The sequence below is a fragment of the Myotis brandtii genome, unplaced genomic scaffold (genome assembly GCF_000412655.1).
Source record: "Myotis brandtii unplaced genomic scaffold, ASM41265v1 scaffold363, whole genome shotgun sequence".
NCBI lineage: Eukaryota > Metazoa > Chordata > Mammalia > Chiroptera > Vespertilionidae > Myotis > Myotis brandtii.
The window spans coordinates 171304-199107 of NW_005363938.1; the positions used below are offsets into that span (position 1 = coordinate 171304).

General features: G+C 44.5%; 1 protein-coding gene across 1 annotated transcript; it reads left to right on the top strand.

The window, feature by feature from the left end:
- Positions 1 to 360: 360 nt before the first annotated feature.
- On the top strand, positions 361 to 27804 carry SHISA9 (shisa family member 9). Its single transcript, XM_005872046.1, has 4 exons — positions 361 to 391; positions 1418 to 1573; positions 8430 to 8477; positions 25117 to 27804. Exons 1-4 carry the CDS (start codon positions 361 to 363, stop codon positions 25494 to 25496), a joined length of 615 nt encoding a protein of 204 aa, XP_005872108.1. The 3' UTR covers positions 25497 to 27804.

Genomic DNA, 27804 nt, shown 5'->3' on the forward strand with positions numbered 1-27804 from the left:
AGAGATAGAAACATCAATGATTAGAGAAAATCGCTGATCAGCTGCCTCCTGCATGTCCCATACTAGGGATCGAGCCTGCAACCCGGGCATGTGCCCTGACTGGGAATTGGACCGTGACCTCCTGGTTCATAGGTCGATGCTCAACCACTGAACCACACCAGCTGGGCAAAAAAATGCTATATTCTTTTCTTTTCTTTTTCCTCTTAACAATATAAAACCATAAGAAACTATTCAGTTTAACATGGTTAACTGATTTTTAACTTATTGTTTTCTGGTGGATGAATGATATTTCATCATATGTATGTATATATTATGTACATAATATGGATGTACAATAATTTATTTAAGAACTTTGTGAGCATGGATTATGTTCTAGTTCCTAAGTTGGCTGGTGGGTGAATAACTTCCATATATGTGCATGTATACTTGCTATTTATCAATTACTACATAATTAAATTTAAATAGTGAATAGGAATAAGAGAATGAACATGCTCAAAATAACAGTAAAAGAAATGAATGTTCAAATTAAAAAAATTATTTCCATATTGATAGGAGTTCAGATGGTTTCTCTATGAGTATGTGTGTTTTCACTTTACAAACAACAGTGCAATGAACATCTCTCAACAAATATCCTTACATCCTGGTGCTTATATTTCTGAAGGCTCAGTCCCTAGAAGTGGAATTATTTGATCAACATGCACATGCACTCTAAATTCAGGACCCACTCCCAGATTCCTTTCTGCAAATGCAGCAGATCACACCAAATCCACCATCAGTTGATGAGACTGCCCAGTTTCTAGCTTCCTTGCCAGTATTGGTGTCTTTCAATGTTTTCAATGTTTTCCCATCTCTTGGCAAAGGAATGGCTTCTCATCATTGTTCAGACTTGCATCTCCTTGACTATTATGAAGTTGATCATCTTCTTATTCATATATTGTTTTGATAATAAAAGTAGTCCCTACAGGTCCTAGCCTAGTAGCTCAGTTGGTTAGAGCGTCGTACTGATATGCCAAGGTTGTGGGTTCAATCTCCAGTGAAGGCACATACAAGACGCAACCAATCAATGCATAAGTAACTGGAACAACAAATCGATGTCTCCCTGTCTCTCTCTTCCACCCGGACCTCTCTCTCTCAAATCAATAAATTAAAAAATAGTCCCTACAATGATAGGACCTTGTGCTAATTTATGGTGGAGGTGGAGACTTTCTGGGCACATCCTTTGCCTTTATCATCTGTCCTCACCTGCTCTCTAGTGAAGACTGTGTTCTGTGGTTCTGATTGTGTCCCAACATCGGTTGCTGTTCTCTCATGTCCCCAAAGGATCCGGAGTTTTGGTCTCGATGAATACAACAATGGTGGGGTTGGCAGAAGGACCTGTGCTCTCTGTGACCATCTCCCTCTGTCTCTTCATTTCCAGACTCTACCCAGATGAACAATGCAGTGCCCACCTCCCCTTTGCTGCAGCAGATGGGCCATCCGCATTCGTACCCCAGCCTGGGCCAGATCTCCAACCCCTATGAACAGCAGCCTCCTGGCAAAGAGCTCAACAAGTATGCCTCCTTGAAGGCCGTCGGTAAGTGCTGTTTTGTTTCTCCTCTCCTCTTTCTTCTCTACTTTGCTGTTCCATCCAGATCTTTCCCTCTCTCTCCAACTTTTTTTCAACTCCTTTTCCATTCTTCTAATCTCTCCCTTTCTTCATCCATCTATCTCTCAAAATCTCTCTCTTCTCTTTCTTCTTCTCTTTTTCTATCATCTACTATCTATCTATCTATCTATCTATCTATCTATCTATCTATCATCATTCTACCTACCTATATATTCTGGATTTATCTACCTGGGATATAGTTTACTAAGGATCAGACCCTTCAGATGCTTTCTGTGTGTCCCAGGTCAAGTCCGTCCTGGCTGTGTGGTGCAGGATGGGTGGGCAGCACATGTTGGGGCTGTTGCCTGGGGAGGAGGATCCGTATGCTCATCAGGTCTCACTGACACCTCAGCCCCTTCTGCATCTACCATCTGCCCTGGTGAATCCTCGGGGAATCTAACATAGAATCAGGACATGGAGTCACTGAATGCCTTGCCCTTTAGTGGACAGAATTCATCTACACACATTCTATCTCTGAGAAGTGGGTGAACATCACATTCCCATCCCAGGAAGCTTCCGCTCTTCAGGATGTAAGCATTTCCTGGGACAGGCAGCCTGGAGCTGCTACTAACCGAGTTCTTACCAAGTGCGAGACAGTGCACTGGGCCTTTTGACCCTGTCTCATTTCCTCACAGTGATCCAAAGAGGAAGGCCAGTTATGGTTCCAATTTTCTGATTAGGAAACTAAGACTCAAGGAGGCTAATTGAACTTGCCCCACATCAAGCAGCTGTGGGCGACCGAGCTGAGACTTGAACCTGTGTTTTTATTACTCTGGAGCCTATGCTCCTGCCACTACCCTCCCACAGCCCTTCGGTCCATTCCCCAATCAGACATGAGGGAGTGTGACAGTGACCAAGGATCTTCAAGAATGTACTCATGACAGAGTCCTATTGGGTGACAGCAACAGCCACGGCTAAGTCAGACTTTGGGCAAACAGAAGACCCACCGACCACGTGCTTTCTTTTATTATCAGCTTCTCATCCTCTTTTCTTCTCCCACTGCCAAGGCACTCATTAGAGATGGAGTGGGAACGCTTGCTGATCGATTCCAGTGTGAAATATCCTAATTCCATTATAGAACTCACACCAGAAACCCAAGCACAGACACTGTCACGTGTCTATGATGCTTGTGGTTGCCATGGTCTACAAACATCGGACTCACAAAACGACCACATTGGTGCCCAGCAGACAGCCAGGCACATACTAGGAGCTTAGTATGTGTTTGAGCCAGAACTCTATCTTTAGGAATTCTTGTTCCCTGATCTCCTAGGATTTCCAGATGGAACCCTGCAAAGATGGGTTGAGCCAAATTTATAATACCAAGGACGCGGGCTGTGCAGACTGACACGGGCTTTTCTAAATCTGAAGCTTCATAAGACCTTACATACCAGTCCCCTATGCTTCATGTTTAATTTCTACACCCAACTGAACCCTCATCCGCATCTCATGACCACAGATTCCTCTATTCCATATTGTGTGTTTGCACAGCACCTACATCTTAAGCATGTTCAAATAGACTCAGATATCACTAGGAAGGGATGAGGGCTGTTGCCTAGGAGAGGAAGAGTCAGGGCATCTGTGTCGATGTAACTGTGGAAGCCTCGTTCACTATTTGATGGCCTGCCTCCCATTCGGAGCCTTGCATTTAGGTCATAAATAGTGTCTGCTCTTAATATTTCATTCCTTTCTTGGCACAAAAAAATCGGTCCAGATGCTTTATCTTTTGGAACTGGTCACATTACCCTAAACAACTCATTTGTTCAACTTAGGCTCAGCGTCTCATCCCCCCTCAAAACCCAGTAGCTCCTTGGGTAAATAATGGATACATATTACCACAGAGTTCCTTGATTTCAGAGTTCAGGATTTATGTATCGTGCAGAGCAAATGTCTGCAGTGCATTTGGAATTAAATCTGCAGTATGACAATTTATTTGACATTCTTTGAGTAGCCTTTCTTCCTCAAAGGAAGAACTCCTAAAATGTTTGTTGAATGAATGAATGAACTTGTATTTGACGAGAATCAAAGAATAGCTTAGTAGGAAGAGAGCCACACCTCTATATCCTCTAAAACTTGTGAAGGATCTCACTTGGGGAATACTCCCTAGTCCTGGATATGATTAATGGGCCCTCTTGCTTCTTCTCTGACTATTGTGGGGGTTTAAAGATAGTTTTGGGAATCTCTAGTGAGTGGAAGTCCACTGAGGAGCTGACTGAGGGACTGCCTGACTCAATGGGTTACCGGGAGTCCAGGATCTGCCTGCACAAATGACATGCAAATCCCATAATAAACATTATTTCAAGAGTTCTTTATTAAGTCATAATGTGACCATGGTGTGAATGATGGGATACATTTCATTATTGAAATCATTACTACCCAGGCGAGAAGTCGTTTAAAAAATGTTTTGCTGTTAAAAGCTCAGCAACCTCTGATAACCAGACTTATTTTATAAAAATGTCAATTCAGTAAATAAGAGGAGACTTGGACAGATTTTAGAGTGAACTGCCAAGTTTAAAAATACCGCTGAAAAATAAATTTCTCCTGGTGGCTTTAATATCCAGAACATCAGGTGGGTTAGGTGGTCACTGAAACCCTTCAACCCAAGTTCCTGCATTTGAAAAATGAGGAGGCTGAATTATATGGTCTCCAAGCACCGCTCTAATTTTAAAATTAGAAAGTTAAACAATCTCACTCATTCTAGTTATTACAATATCTAGTTATTACAGTATGGGCCATTAAATTGTCCCATTCATTCAATTCCAACTCTGGGGAGAAGAGGGTAGTAATTGTTGGTTGTTCCTTTTAATTTAATTTTGTTGGTTTGCTTGTTGAAACACACTCACTCATGTTTAAAGAGAGCTCTTTTCTCTCTGTAATTCAGGAATTATAACATTTGCTTTTATATAGCATGGGACTACAGAAGCATCTCTGTTCCCAAGGGATTCACTGCCCAGTTATCGGTAAAGATTACCACATGTTAGGGAAATGTCAGAGGCTAAACCTCATCGGACTCTGTACAAGAATGAGGGATGGAATTGACTTATCATATGTTCATTCATTCATTCAATCAATCATTCATTTATTCATTCCCCAAACATTTAATCTGACATCCCTTTTTTATAGGTTTCATTGAGGCATGAACCAAGTCTGCCCCATGCATCAGTGTATCCCCGGCATCTAGCACCATGTGGGGAACTTGATAAGTGATCCCGCTATATATTTGTAAAACTGGTGAATAATACCATGTAACCCCACATCAAGTCAGGAGCAGGAGGTGATCAGCAAGATGGCAGAACAGCATCTGCAACATGGCCTCCTCAAGTGGTCAGGACTGAGTTTAAGATCTAGTTCAGACATTTACAAGTAATTGAAGAAATTACTTAACCTCCTCAGGTCTCAGTTTCCCCATCTGTAAAATGGAGATTAAAAATGTACAGCTAGTGGTTAGGTGGAAAGATTTAATGATACAGTGCATGGAAAGTGCTTGACCTGGTCTATAGTCTGGCCTCAGTAAATTCTGCCACACATTTAAGAGTTGTTTGTTGCTCATATTTTTTTCCCTGAATCTCCAAGATACACTGGTGCCTTGATTAACACGCAATTGCCCAGCTTGCACTTTGAAGGAAGTAGATAGATCCATATCCTTTCCTCTAGTTGGATGGGAAAGACGTGCCTGAAAGCTCACTCACTGCGGGAATTTCATAAAACAAATAAGCAAGTAAGCAAACAGCAGATGACTTTTCAGAGGACCAGTAAAGAGGCAGCCCAAACCTCTTTGCCCGCCCCATCTGTCTCCTGGACAGTGAAGACCCATGCCCAGGTGAAGGGCGACGGTCTATCAAAGAAGGATTCTATTTCACTCAAGTAATCCTCTTACTAAGTCAGGAATGTGGGTACAAGCATTTTAGAAATGTTTTCCCCAAGATGGAAGTCAAGAGGTGTGTCTGATGATACACTGAACCAAAATGTTGCCTAAAAATCTAGGTAAGCACCCAAGTTCTCTGACTTGAGCCACCAGTGTGAGGGGTGATTACAATGTGAAGACCCATTTTATGGTTCCTCATAGGTCAGTCCTTATAAGATGAAGGGGTTTGTCAAAATATCCCTAAGCATCACCTGATAGTTCAGAGAAGGGTGAATCCTGCCTCCTGAACTAGAAAAGGCCCGCCCTTTTCTGCAATTACTGATGGATTTTGCCAACAGAAGATTGCCCCCACATTGGCATTTATCTCCCATAGGCCCCAAGTCTAGTTTCTCCTCTCGGTGTCTGAGACTTTAAATCCTCAGCCACCAAAGGTTCCCAAGAACGTGCCCTTTAGATGCTTCAGTGCAACTTTGGTTGCCTAGTGAGAGAGACAGGATGTACCAGCATGACTGATAGAATGCTGTGCGTGGTGCCTTCGTTTTTAATTCAAAATTTTAATAAGAAAATATTTTCTCTGTTGCTGTTTGACAAGACGATGGACTATTTTTGCTGGAACCGTGTTACATTTTCCAATAGCACTTCTTAAAGCCACAGTAACAATGCGTTTAGACATGTGGAAATTGCTTTTTCACTTTTTTTTTTTTTGGTGTGAAAACCCTAAATGATGCATACAGGCCTCACCCATGAAATGACCTCTGTTAGTTTATTATTTTGTTTAAAGTTACGGCAGAAAGGGAGCTGGTATCTTTGAACGCCCAAACAGTATACCTCTGTGTTGTTCCAGTGTTTTACAGATGGGGAAAGTGAGGCTCTGTATAGTTAAGTGATTTTCCCAAAGTCACACTTTTGTAGATGACAGAGATAAGAGTCATATTTAGGATTTCCTGATGCAGAATCCTATGTTCTTTCCACAAAACGACGCTGTCATCCAGAGAGCAATTTCTGGCATCAGAAGGATATAACCAGCCAAAAAAAAAAGGTGGAGGAGGCCCATTCTCCTCTTTTTGTAGGGGGAGACTTAGTAAGGTGTTAATTGTTTTCCATTGTTTGAAGACAAAAGTTTCCCCGTGATGCTGAGTATAATTGAAATATATTTAATGTATATTATAGTTGAAGTATAATTTACACATAATTAAATACACAGATCATAATTTTACAATAGTGTGATTATTAAAATATACACATACTAGGGTAACCAACATCCCAGTAAAGATAAGAAATATTTTCATCTCCCAGAAAGCTCCCTCATGTCCTCTTCTTCTCAATGCCTTAGGTCCATCCCTTTTTAATAAGAATTTAATTTTTCACACCCAAAATGTTTATCTAATGCCCACTAGTGCCAAGTGCATAGTGAAACCTTACCTCTATGTTTTGATAGCCCATGTGCCCTCTGAGTCAGTGTCCTTATTATCAATGGATTTTATGAAACAAAATTTGTCGGAGCGAAGCCCTTTCTTGGGTAGTGGGGACAGAGGTGACCACAGCATGGTTCCTGTCTTCAATGCAAACAGTGATGGCTTTGACTGGGGGTGACAGGGCTTCCTTGAGGCCAGTGACTCAGTGACTTGGTCAGGCTTGTGTCCACCCACAGAGGACGACTGGGCCAAGTAACTGTTTCCAAGTGTCAAAGACCCCGGCTCAGAGGAAGAAGAAACAGGAAGTCATCCTGGGCGGGTTCCACTTAATTTTAACTTGTTACTCTTCTCCTGTCACTCCAATTTCCCCTCTGTTGTGAGTGATGAGGGTGTAGAATTCAGATCCACAGGGGGAATGTGGCAATTTGAGTGTCCTTTGGAACGCCTGTGAGGCCAACCGGAACTGTTTAAGTGGGGACAGATTTGTGCTCTGTAATCATTCAGATCACAGACTGTTCCCTGCGTCTCCTCTCAGCTGGCAGTCTGACGTGTCTCTGGAAACTTTAGAAAAATGTTGAGAACTTGGTCTTTCCTGGTTGATTCCTAAGAAAGAGAAGCTGGTGGTGCACACTGATTGATCAGACCTGTAGCCAATGGGCAGAGGCTGCTGCAAAGACACGTGGGCAGGTTTGCCCCGCTTTGAGTAAAACCCAATCTTACAGAGAAAGCCTACCAAGGACAGGCTAGGGTGTGTAGCCAGAGCCATCTTTTACTTTATGAAAGGGGTCCCCCTGGAGTTCTGCTAATAATGTGAGAGTCCCCCAGCGCTCATTCGGAACCTCTGAAATGGAATTCAATTTGGAGAAATTGATTTATAATAAAAATTCTGGGCATTATGGAATTCTCAATTCACCAGCTTAGCTTTTAAGGGAATTTCCATACCTTAGGAAAAGTGAATCCTTGGAGAAACTTGAATTCATTCATTCATTCATTCATTCAACAATATTTTTCAAACACAGCTGCAGTCAGCAGGGTCTGCCCCTACCTGGAATTTGATGCTAATAATGCACCCCACCCCTTTTTCAGGAGGGGGATTGCTGTAAACCAGGATCAAAATGTATCCCTTGTCAGCACAGTGTTGTCATCATTAACCAAAGTCACCTCATCTAAACAGATTTTTCTCTGTTTCTTAGAGGGTTGAGATTTAGAGCTACTCACTGTCTAAGAATTCTCTCTCCCTTTACATTACTGAAAATATCTAGGCCTTTTGCAGGGGGCTTCTTTTGATCCTTTGTGGGCTTTGTCTTGAAACTGCTTCAAGGCCTTGCAGAAAGAGATGCCCACATAACTTCATTTGCACATTTGGTCCTTCGCCCTGTTCCCTGTGTCCCCTGAGGCCTGTCCCTCTTGGAGGCTCCAGCTGGGGCCGCCAGCAGCACCTGGATGTGAAGACACAGCGAAACCGAAGCAAGAAACAGATCAGCATCTCTCCATTGTTATTTTTTAGGAAGTTCTGATGGTGACTGGGCAGTGGCGACACTTAAGTCACCAAAAGGTACCGAACGGTGTTCTGTAGCTTGTTTGTACAGGTGTTGTCAGACTTGACATTAATCAGTGAAGGCACAGAGAGTCCCAGTGTCTATGTATGACTCAATGCAAACGTGTGTCTGTGTTGGGTGGACCTGCAAGTCCATCTAAGCGTCTAGGTTCTAGTGTATAGACGTTGTGTGTGTGTGTGTGTGTGTGTGTGTGTGTGCCGGGCCCATTGTTGAAGAATTACTACTTCTTGCTTTCCAATATATATTGCCTGAAGGAAAATGTCACTCCCAGAAACCATCCCAGATAAGACCTCTGGGAAATGCTGCTTTGTCTCAGAGAACATGGCAAAACACAATGTAAATTAATGCAGGAAAAAACACAACTTCCGAGGGAGAGATAAACAGATAGATAAACAGAGAGAAAACATTCCCAGGATCATTGGGAATGATTAGGCTTTTAGGGAACAGAACGCTATTTTCAACTTTGCTGAGGTAGCATCAAAAGTTAAGGAGTTGGTCTACTTGAAACTAGCTGTGTGAGCAGGAGGTGGATAGAGCTTGTTACCTCCTTACTATGTGCCACGCAGAGTGCTTTGTTATCATTTAATCCTCCCATGTCCCAGCGGGGTAGGTGTTGTCAATCCCCTTTAGAGGAGATTGGCTTGCCTACAGTCGCAGGGCTGCTAAGTGGTAGAGCTGTAATTTACACCCGTGTCTCTCTGACTGTAATGTCTAAGTTATTTCCCATGGTGTGATGGGAGCAGCTCTTTTCAGAACAGACTGGAAACTTGGTTCTCTTCTTTCTTCACTCTGGTGCTTTGTTGGATCGGTGGTGGGGAGAATGTAGGCGACCCAAAGATGTTGAAGTAGAACTCTTTCATGACCTTGAACAGGGGGAAATTTGAAGGCATAGCAGGACTTTAGGCAGGATCCTAGCACCACCAGTTTTGCATTCTCAAAAGCTAGATCTGGTTTCCAAGTGGAGACTGGATTAGGAGAGAGTGGACTGGCATTGGTGACACCCACTGGGAGGCGCCTGCCATCACCCAGGTGGGCGGTAACCTGAACTGGGGCTGGTAGAGGAAGGAGAGAAGAAAATGGGGGTAGAAGAGTAATTAAGAAACTGGAATACAGTGAATGAGTGCATGTGAGTGGGAAGGAGGGAGTCATGGGCCCACCAGTGGTTCTCACATTTGAGCCATTTGAGTGCATGCACGTCAGCATACCCTGAAGGGTTGTTAAAATCCAGATTCCTGGGCCCCATTAGAGATTCCTATTCACCAGCCTTGGGTGGGTTGAATCGCTAACAGATTCTAAGGTGATGTTGATGCTGCTGGTCCGGGGACCACACTTTGGAAATCACTGCAATTGGAAACGACCCTTTGATTAGGTTTCCAGGTATCCTGTGGGCTGAGGGTTCTGAAGAGAGGAGCTTGACCAGGGTCCCAGAGGCTCAGAAACAACCTGAGCTCTGGGGGAGGGGGGTGAGAGGGGCTGCACTGCATTCCCTTATTAGGAGCCAGAGCTTTAGATCCTCGTGTCTAATGAGAATCCCTTGGCGACTCAGTTGTTGCCTTGAAAGAGGCAGATTTTCGGGTCTTGCGTTAGATAATAACTAGTCACATGTCAACATCCATTTTTAGAAATGCAAACAATTTGGAACATGACAGACCTACTAATTTGAGGCATAAACTTTTTTTCTCCCCTGTGAAAAACAAAGCCATTATGAGTCCCGTGACAGCATCAGGAGGCAGTCAGCATCCCTGTCCGTATTATCAGCCTGTTGTCTGATGCATTTAGAAAATAGTTCAAGCTGGGTCAAAAACAAGGCTTGGAAGCTGTTTTTCTATGCCAACCGGGCTAATTTCACCTGTCCTGCTAAATGCATCTTTTTTTATCCTGGCCTATCTAGGGAAGAGAGAAGGGGGCCCAGAGAGGGCCAGGTCGAGTTCCCCGGGGGTCACTGATCTTCTTCTAGCCTGTAGACCCCGAGTCTCAAGTCACCATGAGGCGTAATAACAAGATTGGGGAGTTTGTTGGCTCCCACACTTGCCACCTTCTTGAAAGGAAGACATAAGTAGGGAGTGATGGGCTTAGCCTCAGACATGCCTGGGTTTCAAGTGTGGCCCCTTTGTTTGGTATTCTTGTTACCTTCAGCAAGTCACTCTACCAATCTGAGTCCCTGATTTTTTGTAAGAATGAGATGAGACATCGTGTACAACACATGTCACAGTGCCTGGCATGTGGGAAGTCTATATGCATGAGGGCCATGACTAGTATCATTACTGTTACTATCAGGTGAACTAATGAAAGGTTCTGAAAAATCCCGTGTCATAAACACACCAATTTGTATAAACCACCGTTTTCTGACCAATTTCGACGTCTGAACTCTTCACTTTAGGAAAATCAGTTAGTATTTTACCATCCAATGGCAGGAATATTGCTAGCAACCCACTATGGGGACATAGGGAATGAGCCAATAAGAAGGCAGAGGGGTGAGTGTCACCTGGGGAGGCTGGATAAGGGAGGGGTAGCTGTGAAGGAGAAAGGACAAGGTCCCACACTGACTGTAAGTCACTTTGGAAGGGAATCATATCTGCCAGCAAAGGAAATGATAACAGCATACCAGTGTGCACTATTCACTTATCGCTACTTAGGTCTCCCATGCAGGTCGCCCGCTAGTGGTCCTGCTATTGATCCACCCATGCCCAACCCTGGGAAGTCTTGGCATATTCTTTTAAAATCCAGGACAGAAGACACCACCACCTCAAGCCCAGGGGACTCTACTAATCACAATAGAAAGGAACATCGTTTGAAATCTGTTTATTTTGCAAAACGAATCCTCGAACCTGACACTGAACTTGGGGAAAACTGCCAGCACAGTACTGTGATTTGATCGCTCTGGCTCTGATTAGAATCAGGCTGTACGCTCTTGTGCAAGCCATTCACATACCCAGAACATCCATTTCTACCATTTCCAAAGCAGAGGCGATGATAATATCCACCCTCCATCGGGGTTGGGAGAGTAATTTTATGAGACAATGCAAGTAATACACTTCAATGAAGACAATGAAGAAAATACACTTCACTCAACCTTTCTGCTTTTACAGATGAAGGAACTGACATGAATGTGATAAATGATGTTGCTCAAAGTTACACAGGAAAATTACATCACACCCAGGACCAGGACTCAGACTTCAAAGAATGGCTTAAAGACTTGATCCAAAATTACTGGAGATGCTTGTTAGAAGTGCAAATATTATACTTGGATGAGGGGGCCTCCACATTTTTCATTCACTTTTTAAAGTACACCTTCTAGATAATTCTATGTAAACTAAAGTTTGGACCTACTTTTCCTAAGACCCAATCATAGATGCAAACACAATTTTCCCTCAAACACCATTTTTTCACATGCCAACCCTCCTCCAGACATGATTACTTATGTTCTTTGCTGAAGTAAAACTGTTTTCTTAGTTGGAGTTTGAGCTGGAAGGTAAGGATGCTGGAGATGGACAGTCTTGGGTTAGCTGTCCTGCTCTGCTACTTATCAGCTGTGACAGAATAATTTGGCAGCCAAGTTACTTTATATCTCTGGGCCTTCATTCTCATCTGTCACAGGGAAAAAATGATATTGCCTTGCCACCTATCTTAAGAGGGTTTAAGTGAGATAATGTTGGTGAAATGGCTAAAGCAATGTCTAGTACATAGTAGGTACTCAATAAATCTTAGTTATTTCCTTTTTCCCCAAGAAAACTGGTATCATTTAGTGATAAATGTGCATCCAAGAGATGCCAGAGAAGGCACAAGGCAGAGAGAATGTGTAATTTGGGCTTCAGTTCTGCTGGAGTGCACACCTCTTGGGGGAAGAACTCACCTGAAAGCAGCCGTAAAACATTACTTCATGAAATTCAGGCTTTTGAAGTTTTCTGATTTGGATTATTGGTTTTCTCGTCAGCAGTAGGGTACAGAGCGGGTGGAGGATAGGAAGGTGATTTTCTTTTTTATTAAATAAAAATCAAACCCCACCAGTTCCTGAGTTTGGCCTTTTCTGAAAAGCACACAGCAAGCACTGGAGTTTTGATGAACTTCCTTGGGATCCTATAGGGAATGAAATGAGTCAGTGGAGGAGATTCTTTGCTTTGCAGAAAATTCCATTGCAGCAAGATTGCAACAAGCATTTGAGTAGTTTGAAAGTCTGTCTCTCTGAGGCTAAGCCAACCAGATCATGTCATTTCAAACTTCCCCAGCACCTTGCATGGTGCCCACAGCACACAGAAGATGCTCAGTGTACACTTTATTAGTAAATTATTAAGTGAAGCTGGGCATCCTGTTGTCTTTTCTGAATAGGTGCTGGGATATAGCAGAAAAATCAACCAGATAGAAGTCAGGAGAACTGTATTATAGACTCAGGGCTGCTTCTACCCAGTTGGGTGTCCTTGAACTCAGAGCTTCAGTTGCCTCTACTATAAAATGGAAAGTTTGGATCACTGATCTCATTAACCCTCTTTATGTCTGAGTAAAAATACTGAGCTTTGCTTTGATTGGTTTGCCTTATCATGTGCCTACCTCTGAACAAATTGTTATGGTAAGAACAATGAGATGATTTTTTTTTATAGTCACTGGGTAATACTTAGGGGGTAGGGGAGTAGAGAGGTATATCATCCAGACCACATGGACTATGAATAGAGGAGAGGTGGATCCTCCCTGAAAACTGGGGCTTTTCCTGGAAGTAGGGTGAACAAATGACTGGTATTTGTATCAGTTATCTAATGCCACAATAGTGCTGTGTAACAAATGACCTCAAATCTCATGCCTTAAAAATTATTTAGTTCAGCATTTATTGAGATCAAGAGTCTATGTGCCAATGATTTATGCTGATGTGGGAGGTTCTTCTGGTCTCAGGTGAGTTTGTCCATGTATCTGAGAGTTGGCTTGGTGTTGGCTGATCTAGACTGGTTTTAGCAGGAATGACTAGGATGGCTTAACTCTGCTCCAGGAGGCTTTTATCCTCAGAGAATGTAGGCTAGACATGTTTAATGATGTTGGCAGAGGTGCAATAGAGCAACCCAAAACCAGGAAGCACCTTTTCAAACATCAGTTTATGTCATGTCTGCTTACATTCATTAGTCACATGGATGAATTCAGAATCCAGTGGTGGGGAAACAAGATCCTCCTTTTTGGGGGTGAGTTTCAAAGTCACATAAAAAGAGTGTGGATACAGGGAAGGGTGAAGACTTGAGGTTAACCATGCATTAACCTAACATAGGGTTCTAAATCTTAAAATCATCTACTTAGAGCCAGTCTTTTGCTACAGCAAATTGGAAGGAGGTACATAGGATTTAGCATAGTTAACCTTTATTTGCTTCATTTGAAAACCCACCAATTGGATAAAATTTTACCAGCTGGGAAAATGATCAGAAGGCAAACCACACAGTGAATCTATGGAACAGCAATGCAGGTTGCATGCAAAGGCAGTGAATGAGCACATGGTGTCCATCTGGAGCCTTCTGTATGGAGGGCTCTGTGGTCAGCCGTGGCGAAAGCATGAGATCATCCACCTTGTTCAACAGCCTCTCAGGAAGTGGTGACTGCATAGCAGACGGCCTAAGAGAAGAGACACAGGACTTGAAGTTTCAGATGCCTGTCAGCAGCAAGACATTGACAGAGGGCTCCCTGCAGCCACAACAGAAGGGCTCATGGGGCAGCCTGGACAGCTTCGGTACAAGGCTCCAGCAGGCACTGTTTCAGAATCCTCTCCAGCAAAGGCAGCAACACCTCCTGTTGGGAGCCCTCAGGGTTATGACCAACAATGGGCGAGGCTCCTGGATTCCCCGGGAAGAGACACAGGGCTTGAAGTTTCAGAAGTTTCAGCAGCAAGACATTGGCAGAGGGCTCCCTGCAGCCACCACAGAAGGGCTCACAGGACAGCCTGGACAGCTTCGGTACAAGGCTCCAGCAGGCACTGTTTCAGAATCCTCTCCAGCAAAGGCAGCAACACCTCCTGTTGGGAGCCCTCAGGGTTATGACCAACAATGGGCGAGGCTCCTGGATTCCCCTCATCAGTTTTCTCTCTTAGACATGGCTGCAGGAAAGTTATGGGGCCCAGTGGAAAGAACTCAAAGCCCTGAGTTCCATTAGGACCTGGTTCAAATGTGGTTTTCCCTATGTGTGTCTCTGCAGCAAGGCCCAGAACCAGGTGAAATGGGGCTAATTCACCATAAAGATGAATCTTTTTGTCTCCTCCCCAGACACCTCTTGCCTGGGAAGCTAGGCTTCGTTTCTGCCTTTCTTGTTTCTGCCTGCTGAGACAGCCTTAGGAACCGCATGGCTTTATAGAATGTATTTCAAAAGAAATGAGAAATACCTGGGCATTTCTTTTAACAACATGAACTGTCCTCCGTTTTACTTTTTAATTTAGCTTGTGAAGGAGAGAAAAAAACATTGAGACCCAGAAAATATTCCTATATAAGTAAAAGGTAAATACTGTCCAACTGTCCAAAAGGCCCCACAAATACAGTGTCTTAAATGAAAGGAGTCTATTTCTCTCTCGTGTAGTAACCTTCAGGGTCCAGGTTGGTGGGGCAGTTCTGCTCCATGTCATCACTCAGGGAACCAGGTTCCTTCAACATTGTGGCTCTACCTCCCTCTACCATATTATCCTCTTCTGCACTGTTATAGTTTGTTGTTGGTATAGCCTGTGGAAAGGGGGAAGAGACCATCTAAGGCAGCCAGTTTTCTTTTAAACAAGTAAGGTGAGGTGAAAATTGGATGCATCAGTTTTGCTAACATTCCATTGGTGAGAGGTTAGCCACCTGGCCAAATTTAGCTTCCAAAAACAACATGGTTTTGATCTATATGAGTAAATTGAAAAAAAAAATCATATATAAATCCCGTGCAGTTCAAATCCATGTTGTTCAGGGTCGACTGTATACATTTATTATTATTTATATACTAGAGGCCTGGTGCACAAAAATTTGTGCACTCGGGGGGAAGGGGGGGTCCCTCAGCCGGGCCTGTGCCCTCTCGCAGTCTCTCCAGCTCTGAGATCCCAGCTCGCTGAAAGCTGGTTTCTGGGTTTTTTTTAGCTTCTATGTTTGTTACGATGTTCAAACTGCAGGCTCAGAGGCCTGCAAGGCAGGCGGGGAACGTTGGTTTCCTCCGTCACTGAAGGAAGCAAGCCTCATGTTAGTTTCAAGCTGCCTGGCTGCCGGCCGCCATCTTGGCTGTCAGTTAATTTTCATATCTCCCTGATTAGCCAATGGGAAGGGTAGCGGTCGTACCGCCAATTACATGTTTCTCTTTTATTAGTGTAGATTATATTCATATATGTCATAAATATAGGAGATATGTGCTATTGGTTTGGTTGAACCAATATTTCAAAATAAATATCTTTTATGCATGTATATATATCCTATTACTCATCTATATGAATATTCATATAGGATATATCTATATTTTACATATATGCATAAAAGGAGGTTTATTATAAGGAATTGGTTCATGCAATTATGGAAGCTGAGAAAGTCATCTATTGTCTGCTAGTTAGAAACCCAGGAAAACTGGTGGTGCAATTCTAGTCTGAGTCTGAAGACCTGAGAACCAGGGGAGCTGCTGGTATAAATCCCAATCCAACGGGCAGGAGAAGACCAACATCCCAGCTCAAACAGGCAGGCGGGAGGGGCATGCTTCCTCTTTCCTCTGCTTTTTATCCCACTCAGACTGTCAAAGGATTAGATGGTGCCCACCTACATTGGGGAGAGTACTCTAATGAGGCTACCAATTCAAATGCTAATCTCACCCAGAAATATCTTCACAGACACACTGAGAAATAATGTGTAATCTGGACAATACATGGACCAGTCAAGTGGTCACATAAAATTAGTTGTCACAGGCTAGATCAGTGATGGCAAACCCTTTGAGCTCGGCGTGTCAGCATTTTGAAAAACCCTAACTTAACTCTGGTGCCGTGTCACATATAGAAATGTTTTGATATTTGCAACCATAGTAAAACAAAGATTTATATTTTTGATATTTATTTTATATATTTAAATGCCATTTAACAAAAAAAAAATCAACCAAAAAAATGAGTTCGAGTGTCACCTCTGACACGTGTGTCATAGGTTCGCCACCACTGGGCTAGATGATCAGAAGATGAAGCATCCTGCCCATTTCTAATGTTTTAGAGAATGGCATTGCAACTGAAATACATCTGGTGCTTTCCTTCCTTCATCAGATGCAGATTATTGTACCCCTACTCTGTGCCAGGCACTGGGTTAGGTGTTGAGGGTACAGTAGTGAGCAGAGCAGATATGATCTCTACCCTGATTGGAGCTTATATTCTAGTCAAGGGAGACAGACAATACACAAGTAACTAAGAAAGATAATTTCATATAATGATACAGGTTAAGAACATATTAAAATAGAGAGAGGTGATAAGAGCAACTGGGGGTGGGGTTCTCTGTTTTGATTGGGTCAGCAGGAGGAATTTTCTGAGGAAGTGACCTTTGATCAGAGAACCAAATGACAAGAAGGATTCAGATACACAAACAGAAAGAAGAGCATTCAGCAGAGAGAACAGCGGGGACAAGGTCCAATGGCTATGAGATGAAAAGCTTGGTGGGCTCAGGAGCAGACAGGGATCCTGTGCGAACTGTGTTGAATAGTGTCCCCTCCCATCTGTCTCTACTCAAAACGTCAGAATGTGACCATACTTGGCAATAAGGTCTTTGTAAATGTGATCAAGTTAAAATGAGGTCATACTGTGTTCCTGTGGGTTCTAATCCAATGACTGGTGTCCATACAAGAAGAGGGACATTTGGACACATGGACACATATACATGGGCATGGGCCATGTGAAGACAGAGACAGAGACCGGCATCAGTGATGCAGCTCCAAGGCACAGAATGCCAAGAATCACTGCAGCCACCAGAAGGCAGAAGAAGCAAGGAGAGAGCCTCCCCCAGAGCCTGCAGAGGGCGCATGACCTTGCTGCCACCTTGATTTCAGACTTCTGGCCTCCAGAACTATGAAAGAATACATTTCTATTATTTTAAGCTGCCCAGTTCCTGATAATTGGTTATGGCAACCCCAGGAAACGAATCCACTCTGTGATGGGTTCATAATAAGTGTGGGAGAGATGAAAGTGGACACATAGCCAGAGGCCGGGTCATGCAGACCTCGGGGACCACTGCAAATAACCTGGGTTTTATTCGTGGGGGTGATGGAAAGAATCACTTCATTCCCACACATTCTTGGACCAAAAACAGGAGTGGTGACAGCTTCGGTTTGCTTACCAGGTGAAATCCATCACCGGAGGCCCAAGAATATCACCCTGTGAGAATGAGCTGTAGGGGCCCCTCCTTAAGATATCTTTGGCCCAAGGAAGGAAGGTAGGTGGGAGGCCACCTGCTGAGACCCTCAGGTGTGCAACTTGTTTTGAAAACTGGTTATTACCTTGACTCTCTCCATTCCTACGGAAGCAATGCCCCCTCCCACCCCGCACCTGTACAAGTAAGTGTCTGCTGCTAATTAAGAGAGAGACAGATGGAGGAAGGTACAGTTTAATTTTACAGCCTCTGTTCCTTCAAGGCAATTAGGCTCATTGGAAGGAAAGCACCTTTTTCATTCTTTCTTCCTCTTTTTAAATGAAGAAAAATCAAATCAGAGAGGACCAGTGTTGTTGAAAGGCTCACACATCTGTTTCCTGGTCGGCTTGTCAGCCATCTGCCCACGAGGTAGCAGGGCTGATTAGGTTAATGCATTTATTAATATGGCTTACAGAGCTGTTCAATGAATCTGTTATTTCTTCCAAAAGGAGCTTTTTTAATACACTAAGACAGGGCCCCCTGCACAAAGCTGAGAGTGGCCACGTCAGCATTCCTTTCCCCTCCTCCAGAGCCCGAGCAGAGGCGACCAGAACACTGGAGAGAGGGTTTCGGGAAAATTGCATTTCCTGGTTATGGAAACAGTTCACCCACCACCAACCAGAGTCTTGGTGAAATGCTCGTGAAAATAACTCTTTGAAGGACAGTTTTGTGCCCCAGGCAACAAATCTGTGCCTACTCTTCCCTTCTCTAAAACATCTCAGAGACTAGTGGAGGGAGGATGGTAAGATAAGCAGGTAAATGATCTATGCCAGTGGTTCTCAACCTTGGCTGCACATTAGAATCACCTGGGAATCTTTTTAAAATCCTGATTTCTGGGCCTCATCCTCCGGAAATTCTGTTTCTTTGTTATGGGGTGGGGCCACAACATTAGTAACAAAGAAACAGAATTTCCGGAGGATGAGGCCCAGAAATCAGGATTTTAAAAAGATTCCCAGGTGATTCTAATGTGCAGCCAAGGTTGAGAACCACCGTCTTATAAGAACTCTTGTGATTATATTGGTCCCACCTGGATAATCCAGGATACTCTCCCCATCTGAAGATCCTCAACTTAACTACACCTGAGTATCTGATGAGTAGGCAATGAGTAGGCTGTTGGCTATGGTGATCATGGGCAACTGACCTGCAGGTGTCTCATCCTGCAGGAGGCCAACCTGGGATTCCTTCTTAACATGGAGGCAGGATTCCAAGAACCTAGGAGCAGAAACTGTAGAACTTATAAAATGCCAGATTCAGGACATGTGTGACATCAAAGCCAGTTACAAGGCTAGGCCAGGTGCAAAAGGTGGAGAAATAGATTCCACCTCTTGACGGAAGGAACCGCAAAGTAGTATGGCCATCTATAATAATAAAAGCATAATATGCTAATTAGACTGGACAGCTGAATGACCTTCTGGATGTCATTCCGGATGTCCTTCTGGATGAAGCTGCCAGGGCCGGGGCCAAGGCAGAGGTGGTTAGGGGTGATCAGGCAAGCAATTAGGGGCATCAGGCAGGCAGGCAAGTGATTAGGGGTGATCATGCAGGCAGGCAAGTGGTTAAGGGCAATGGGGCAGGCAGGTGAGCAGTTAGGGGTGATCATGCAGGCAGGCAGGGTGGTTAGGGGTGATCAGGCAGGCAGGCAAGCATTTAGGGGCATCAGGCAGGCAGGCGAGTGGTTAGGGGTGGTCATGCAAGCAGGCAAGTGGTTAGGGGCAATGGGGCAGGCAGGTGAGCAGTTAGGGGTGATCAGGCAGGCAGGTGAGAATTTAGGGGCATCAGGCAGGCAGGCGAGTGGTTAGGGGTGGTCATGCAAGCAGGCAAGTGGTTAGGGGCAATGGGGCAGGCAGGTGAGCAGTTAGGGGTGATCAGGCAGGCAGGTGAGAATTTAGGGGCATCAGGCAGGCAGGCAGAGTGGTTAGGGGTGATTAGGCAGACAGACAGGCAGGCGAGCAGTTAGGAACCAGTGGTCCTGGATTGCAAGAGGGATGTCTGACTGCCGATCGGGCCTAAACAAGTAGTTGGACATCCCCCAAGGGGTCCCAGATTGTGAGAGGGTGCAGGCTGGGCTGAGGGACCTTCCCCCTACCCCCCACGCATGAATTTTGTGCACCGAGCCTCTAGTTTTGCTGTAAACCACATGTTCCCTCTCCTGGAATGCTGCTTCTGTGACTGTTCAGCTACAGATCACAGCTACAGAGCACATCTTCGAGATGCTTTCCTAATCAGCTCTCCATCCCAAACAGACCAGTGCCCCTCTTCATGCCATTCATAGGGCAAACTAGGTTCTCAACACATGTGGGGGTAGAGGGAAGCAAAGAGGGAAGGAAGAAATGAAAGAGGGATGGTTGGTTTGGATGCGTGCCTCCTTTGTGCTTAGCAGGTGGCCTGGCACAGAGTGAGTGCCCAATAAATGTCTGCTGGATCTAGCCCAGTTCTTTCATAGGCCAGGAAGCAATATAAGTTACAATATTTCAGAATTGTGCTATGTAGCTTATAGATCTCATATAATTCATTCCTCATGATAAACTGGAGAGTCGTTTATATTATCCTCACTTCACAACTAAGGAAATAGTTTTAAGAGGTTACGTGACATTCCCGAGGTCTCAGAAACTCAGATGTGTCTTATTCCAGACCTACAGACTTTCCTGGCCACTCCACTCTTATCCCACATACTAAAAACTTCCTATGCTCAGGGAGTACCTGATGCCCAGTTCACCAGGAGACCAATTCAGGGTTGGGAGTGGAGAAGGGTGTAGATTTTCCCTGTGGAGCTCCAGGATTCCTCTTAAGGGGGGGCTGCTCCCCATACCTGCACTGATGTGGCAAGAGTGGAAGGCCTCTCTGACTATTTTCTTTTGAACTTTTGGAAAAGACATTACCTATCTCAGCTGTTGGGACATCTACTTCATAATCAATTTTCTCAGCTTGTCAGAAACAAGAACCCTTGAAGGCATCTCTTGCTCTGAGCAGACCTTAGACTAATCCATTGATTGGAAAGGGAAACGTGGGAATGAATGATTGTGGACCATGCCTGGGGGCATAATGACCACGAGTGAGACTTTCATTAAGAGACTGCCTACTAGAAGGAGAGGGGAAAGGAGTATCCACTCCAACAATTGCCCTGGTATTCTCTCTTCTGTTATGTTATTTTGCTCATGCAGTCGTTCACTGAATATTTATTTATGGAGTATCTAACATATGCTGGGAACGAGGCTGGACATGGCCTATGCAACCATAAAGCAAAAGTCAGACCTGGCCTTCTTTACCTTCTTGGAACTCTAGTGGGAAATGCCTGTGGTATATCGTTAAAGGGAAAAGCAAGTTGAAGGGGTTTGGAAACTACAACCCCATTTTTGTTCATTTAGAAAGTGTTTGCATTGAGAATTGACAGCCCTATAAAATGAACTGCTTAAAGAAGTGTGAAGTGGCTGGCATGATCGGTGCCATGGACCAGAGCCTCCAAAGGTGGGATCTGACCTGGTCAGACTTCCTAAAAGGGAGGGGTACCTGACATGAGAGGCAGTTGGGGATAACAGGAGGGAGATGGGAGGTCACTGCCTTTTAGTTTTTTATAAAAATCTATGCGCCGGCACTATGCTAGATGCCGGGGCTCAGCCTGAGATTCTCAACTCTGCCTGCACATTAGAATCACCCAGGGGTGGGACTTAAATAAAATCTATGTCTGAGCCAGACCTTCAGAGATTCTGATTAAATTGTTTGGGGGATGGGCCCAGGAATCTGAAATCTTTAAAAGCTCCCTCATGGGATTCCCATGGACTGCCAAGGGTGAGAGCCACTGACTTGTACAGCTGGAAAGATAGGGTTCCTGCTATCGAAGCACTCATGGTCTAGTGGGAGGACACTGATGTGAAAATGGAAACCTATAAAGCAGCATGGACAGTGCTATGATAGAGCTGTGGTGCCTTAGGGAGTCTCAGGGAATCAGGAGGCAACACCTTGGCTATGTCTTGAAGACAAATAACAGAGTCTTACATAAATGAAGGGGTGGGACAGCTGAGCTCCAACATCTGGTTCTCAGATCAACTCAAAGACTTCATCGTACTCCTAAGACCAGATATTCTTCATAGCACTATCATAAAACCATATTTAACTTTTATGCAATTTGTGGGACTATTTGGTCACTGTCTGTCCTTCCCTAGGAGGGCAGGGATCACGTCTGTTTCTGAGTCTGCCTTATATTTCCCATATCCAGTGCATGACCCATGCCTACTTGATGCATGACTAAATGACTGAGCAAAGTGCTCGCAGAGGTTTTGGTAATAAGTGACACAGTTGGTTTTGCATTTTAGAAATATGCCTTTTATTGCAGTGTGGAGAATGCACCCGGGGAGGTGAAACTCGAGGCAGGGAGTGGAGCAATATTCAAAGTGAGGGGAATGGGATAGGTTAGAGAAGTATTTGTTAGGCAAGGCTAGAAGGACTTGGTGGTTCAGCAATTGTGCTGGGGGAGAAGAGGAGGGTTGAGTTGGCAACAGCGCCATGTTTGTGGCTTGAGCTGCTATTTCTATGCCAGAGAGAAGGACGAGCCTGAAGAACAGATCCAGGTAATGTTGATGGGTTCAGGCTGGGCCACCTAGACTGGGAGATGCCAGTGACTCTGTCCTGGATGTCACTGGATACGTGAACTTTGAAGTTCAGGGTGGATATCAGAGCATCCTTCTATGGGAAATTCATGGCCTTGGAAACCTAGAACTTTCCCCTGGAAGGCAGAAAGATGGAGATCTGATCTCACTCATGCCGCTCTGAGCAATGCGTGGCATTTCATGAATGTGTGTGTGCTTGTAGCATCTTCAGTAGCAGACTCCCAGGTTCCTTCTGGCTCTGACATGCTGTATCTTCTGACAGCTCTAGGATTTATAGAAAGAAGGACTTTCTCTTGAAAGATTGTGTCTGTCAGGGTTGTGTACATTGACAGGAACAGAAACCCAACTTAAACTGTAGTGAGCCTGGAAAGTCAACACGTGCCTTCCTGGGGCGTCGTGTTGAGAAGGAGTCTGAGTGGAGGCCACACTTGCCAGGAAAGAGCCCTGTGATGAAAGAGTGATGTCTACCATGGATGCAGAGGGGCAAGTGGAATGCATTTTTGCCCACTCAGCTCTGAAACCAAAGCTTTTCCTTTCAGAAGCATCAAATGATGTCTACTGGACTTAGGTTCTACCCTGGCTCAGCCATTAGCTATGGGTAACCTTCATTAAATCATTTCACATGCCTGAGATCGACAGTTTCATAATCCATCAAGCAGGGATTAAAATTGGGGTTGTTGAAAGGATCAAAGGAGATAAGAAACATGGAACTGGGGTGGGCCCCATGAATTTAAATAAATTCACGTGTGTAATAGAATGGGATGCTCTGAGTGTGGAAGAAAAAACAGCAGATATTTCTAGTCTCTCAAAAGATGTACATTTAAAGGTGTATTGATAGACATTAATTGAAGAAGTGTAGAGGATCTTATTTATAATAATAAAAGCATAATATGCCAATTAGACTAGACAGCCGGACCACCTTCCGGATGAAGCCTCAGCTGCCAGGGTCGAGCCCCTTGCACGAATTTCGTGCATTGGGCCTCTAGTAAGGAAATAATTGTAAGAGAAAATAAAAAGAGGTATCACAAATTTATCAAATACATAAATAAGGAAACTTAAAGAGAAAGAGAGAGAGAGAGAGAGAGAGAGAGAGAGAGAGAAGGAGGAAGGAGAGAAGAAAGGAAGGAATAAAGAAAGTAAGAGAAAGGAAGAAAAAAGGAGAAAGGAAGGAAGAAAGAGACAAAGAAACAAAGAAGAAAAAAACAGTAAAAAAAATAAAAGAGAGAAAAGGGAAAGAAACCAATGAGGAGAGAAGAAAGGAAGGAGTAAAGAAAGTAAGAGAAAGGAAGAAAAAAGGAGAAGGAAGGAAGAGAAGGAAGAAAGAAAGAGACAAAGAAACAAAGAAGAAAGAAACAGTAAAAAAAAATAAAAGAGAGAAAAGGGAAAGAAACCAATGCTGGAGAGTGTGGTGAAATGGAGTGGAAATTGATATAACTCTTTTGTAGCACAGTGGGCAATATATATCAAGGGCCTTAATAATGTTCACACCCTTTAAAAGTAATTTCACTTCAGGTAATTCATTTCAAGGCTGGATAGTAAATATTCCAGGCTGTGGGCCAGGCAGTCTGGGTCACATGGACTCAAATCTACCACTGCAGAGCAAACACCGCCACAGGCACTGGAAAATGAATAGGTGTGGCTGTGTTCCAGGAAAACTTTATTTTCAAAAATAGGCGGCGGCTGGATTTGGTCCATGGGCTGCAGTTTGCCATCTTCTGATGTAGATTAAGAAAATATTTTTAACATCATGCTAAATTCAAAATTCTAAGTGCAAAGAGAGCTTTAATCCAGAAGATTCTCATCTCAGCTTTATCTTTATTAGCACAATATTGGCACAATTGAATGTTCATCAACAGGGGCATTGATTAATTTTTAATAGTTCCATTCAATAAAATATTCTTTTGGCATTAAAATCTGTTTATTACTAGTTTATAACAACGGGGGGGGGCATGCTTGATAGAATATTACATGAGAAATCAGCTATTTATAATGATAATGATGATAATGGTGGTGGCTAATATCTAAGCATTTTACACACATCATATCATTTAACCCTCCAAACAATCCTATTGGATATGCTTTTTATTGTGGATACGTGCCTTATGCAGAAACCGATGATAATAAAAGTTAAGTCATTTAGCCATAGTTACGCTGCTAGTAGCAGGCAGAGTTGGGATTTGAACACAGGTCTGCTTGACTGCTACAAGCAAACACACCAATAAAAATCCCCAATTAATTCTGTTTATTGAGAAGACCAGGAAAAAATACACTCAGGTGTTGATATGGGCTCTCGTGAGTGTGGGGATAGACAGGAATATTACTCCACATGTTCAATATTTTCTCTATGGAGAATGCATGATTTTAATCATGGAGAAACAACTCTTGCATTTTATAAGAAAACCAAGGATAACAGAGTGTTAGGGTTAAGTGTGGTGGGAATTGCTTATTTGAGGGGTGCTGTCAGGGTGCCCTGCCCCCTTGGTCCTGCTCTTGTCTGTGAGGACACGGTCCTGTCCTTCCTTCTGTCTGTTCCAGGTGGAGTTTCTAGTGTGTGTGTCGTTTGGACTGTAGCCTACTTTGATGCCATTTCTCAGATTGACTTGCCTGTCCCTAACTGTCTCTCTCTCTCCTCTCTCCCTCTCTCTACTCTCTCCTGCCCTTCTCCGTCCACCTGCCCCACGCTTCAGCCGACAAGGCCAATGACGACTTCTACTCCAAGCGCCGGCACCTGGCCGAGCTGGCGGCCAAGGGGAACCTCCCTCTGCACCCCGTGAGAGTGGAGGATGAGTCGCGGTCCTTCAGTCCCGAGCACGGCCCCGCCAAGCAGAACGGACAAAAGTCTCGCACCAACAAGACATCCTCACACCCCCTGGCCTACAACTCCAACACCAACTTCAAGGGCTGGGACCCCAGCGAGCATTCTCTCCGGCGGCAGGCTTACGGCAGCAAGGGCAAGCTGGGCACTGCCGAGTCCGGCTCCAGCGACCCCCTGGGAACTCGCCCCCAGCACTACCCACCCCCACAGCCCTACTTCATCACCAACAGCAAAACAGAAGTGACTGTCTGAGCTGGCGCCACACGGAGCGTCCTGGAGACCACACTCAACTGAGAGGCAAAAAAATCTTCCAGCCCACACTCTCCCTGGCCTCGCCCCACACAGCCACCCACCACTCACTCTCCACACCCACCGACCAGAAACCCACTGGTGACACGGAATCACGCTTGTCCTGGGTCATGCCTAACACGTGTTGGCGGGCAACTGAGCAGAAATGAAGCATGGACGCCCAGCAGTACCGCAAATGGGGAAACTGAGGCACACTCTTTCGGCCTCAGGCCCAAGGTTGCCGACTCACATGCCCAAAGCGTGGGGCTAATTGTTCTTTTCCTCCTAACTTGAAACTAAAATCCATGATGAGAAATAACAGTAGCACAATATAGAGAAATTGTCCATTTGAGCACATACACTATTTGCCACGAGCTGTCCATTTCTGGGTGAACGAGCCAGGGCGGAGGGCGGGGAGAAAATGTGGGGACACCAGAGATGGGTGTACTTGAAAAGAGGAGTCGTTTGGGAGGAAATCTGCACTTTAGTAGCGTTTTCTAATCCTAAGAAGTGGTGGTGTGGACACACCATTTTGACGAACGTGAGACAGTAGCTGGACCCGAACCATTCTATTTCTAGTCCTTTTCATATGATCCATGTCCGAAGCAAAACAAACAAACAAACAAACAAACAACCTTCAAACTCACAAAACGTAAATGATCCTGAACCCACTCACAGTGATGGGGAAGAGAGAGCATTTTAGGACTCCCATTAAGACCATGACTATGGACATGGGAGGGATGGGCTTTGCTGGCAGGGAGAGGGTCCAGAGGATATTAAATAACTTTTCTTTATAAAAAGAAAAATGAAATGTGAGTCCACTACAAAACAGACAAGATCAGCAAACTCATTTTCATCCCAAATCTTCAAGACTTAGGAAATCAACGGCAACATCGAGAACAATTAAAAGAAATATCACAGCTGAAAGGTCAACGAGAGGCGAGAAGGGGACCCAGGGGCCCGGTTTCTGGCATGTCCCCCTGGCCTCTGAGACCAGACAGACACACTAACCAGTCCTCCACTCACCGCCAGTCTGCGGCTCCCTTCCCTTCAGCCCATTGCTGCCGCCGCCGCCACCAAATTCCAACTGCTTTGGACTGAAAATGTCATACGCGTGGGTGGTGCCTTCAGTGTGTTACTGTGTAGTGACCGTCTCATCTCCCAAGTGCAACCTGTGTTCTTTTAGCCTCCCTCCCTCCTGTGTTTCTGCAGTGATAGAAGATGTGTCCATCCTCCCTTTGTTGGCGAGCCCACCCCACCATCCCCTCTGGGGGCGCTGAGCAGTGTCAGGGGGACCTACAGACCAACACCTCCCTATCTCCCACACTGTCCAAAATCCATGCTCTACCACTTTCTAGCTCCCAGACCTAGCAAGCATTTCCAGTCCCATAATTCCCAGGGACCCCCACACCGCCACTCTAGACACTTAAGTGCGTTCATCTCCCATCCAGAATTCCCTGAGGTGGTTTTCAGGTTGGTTCTCACAGCCAATGTCCCAACAGAGGCAGTTTTCGTGCAAGTTCTATTTGTTTTATGGAAGCCCAAAGAGGGTTGTTGAGAGAGAAGAGATAAGTATTTAAGGTGAGACGTTCTCAACCAGTCCCTAAAGGTCTAGGTCTTAGCTAATTGACAGGGATCTTTGAGAGCCCCCAGCTGTTCCTGTGTCAGAAGCTGTACATGGTCCCAACAGGTCTCAGAGCACTTCCTGGGATGCTGAAATCCAGCGCTCTGCCTCACCCATCTCTCCCTCTGATGTCATGGGATCAGGCAGACCAGGTGGTCCTTCTCCTGTTCACTCCCAGCTGACCTGCGGACATTGACAATGCATTTTATCTATCTGGGTTTTAGTCTCTGGCCTGAAACATGAGGAACTGAGGCCTGATCAAGCTTTTTGAAATAGCAAAACCTCTGCCATTTTTTTAAAAAGGAAACTGCACAGAAGCCACCATATAAGATTCCCCTGTCATAGCGAGGCTCTGTGCTGGACGAAGCAGGCATGAGAGATTCAGTGCCCACTGTCTCAGCCTCTTTGCTGGGACCCCAGTGCTCCCCAGAGTGGAGGAAACACCACTGGGCTTGGTTTCCTTGACTTCGTTACCTGTGGACCTGCAACACACTTTTGGTATCTGTCTCACCTTCACAGTATTTGTATCTAAATTGATTCACTTTTAATATGGTTAACTTTTAAAAGAAAAACTTCCTGCCATCATCACAAATAGAAAACCAGAATCAGTCACCCTAAATAGAAAGTAAGTATAAAAATCAGTACAAA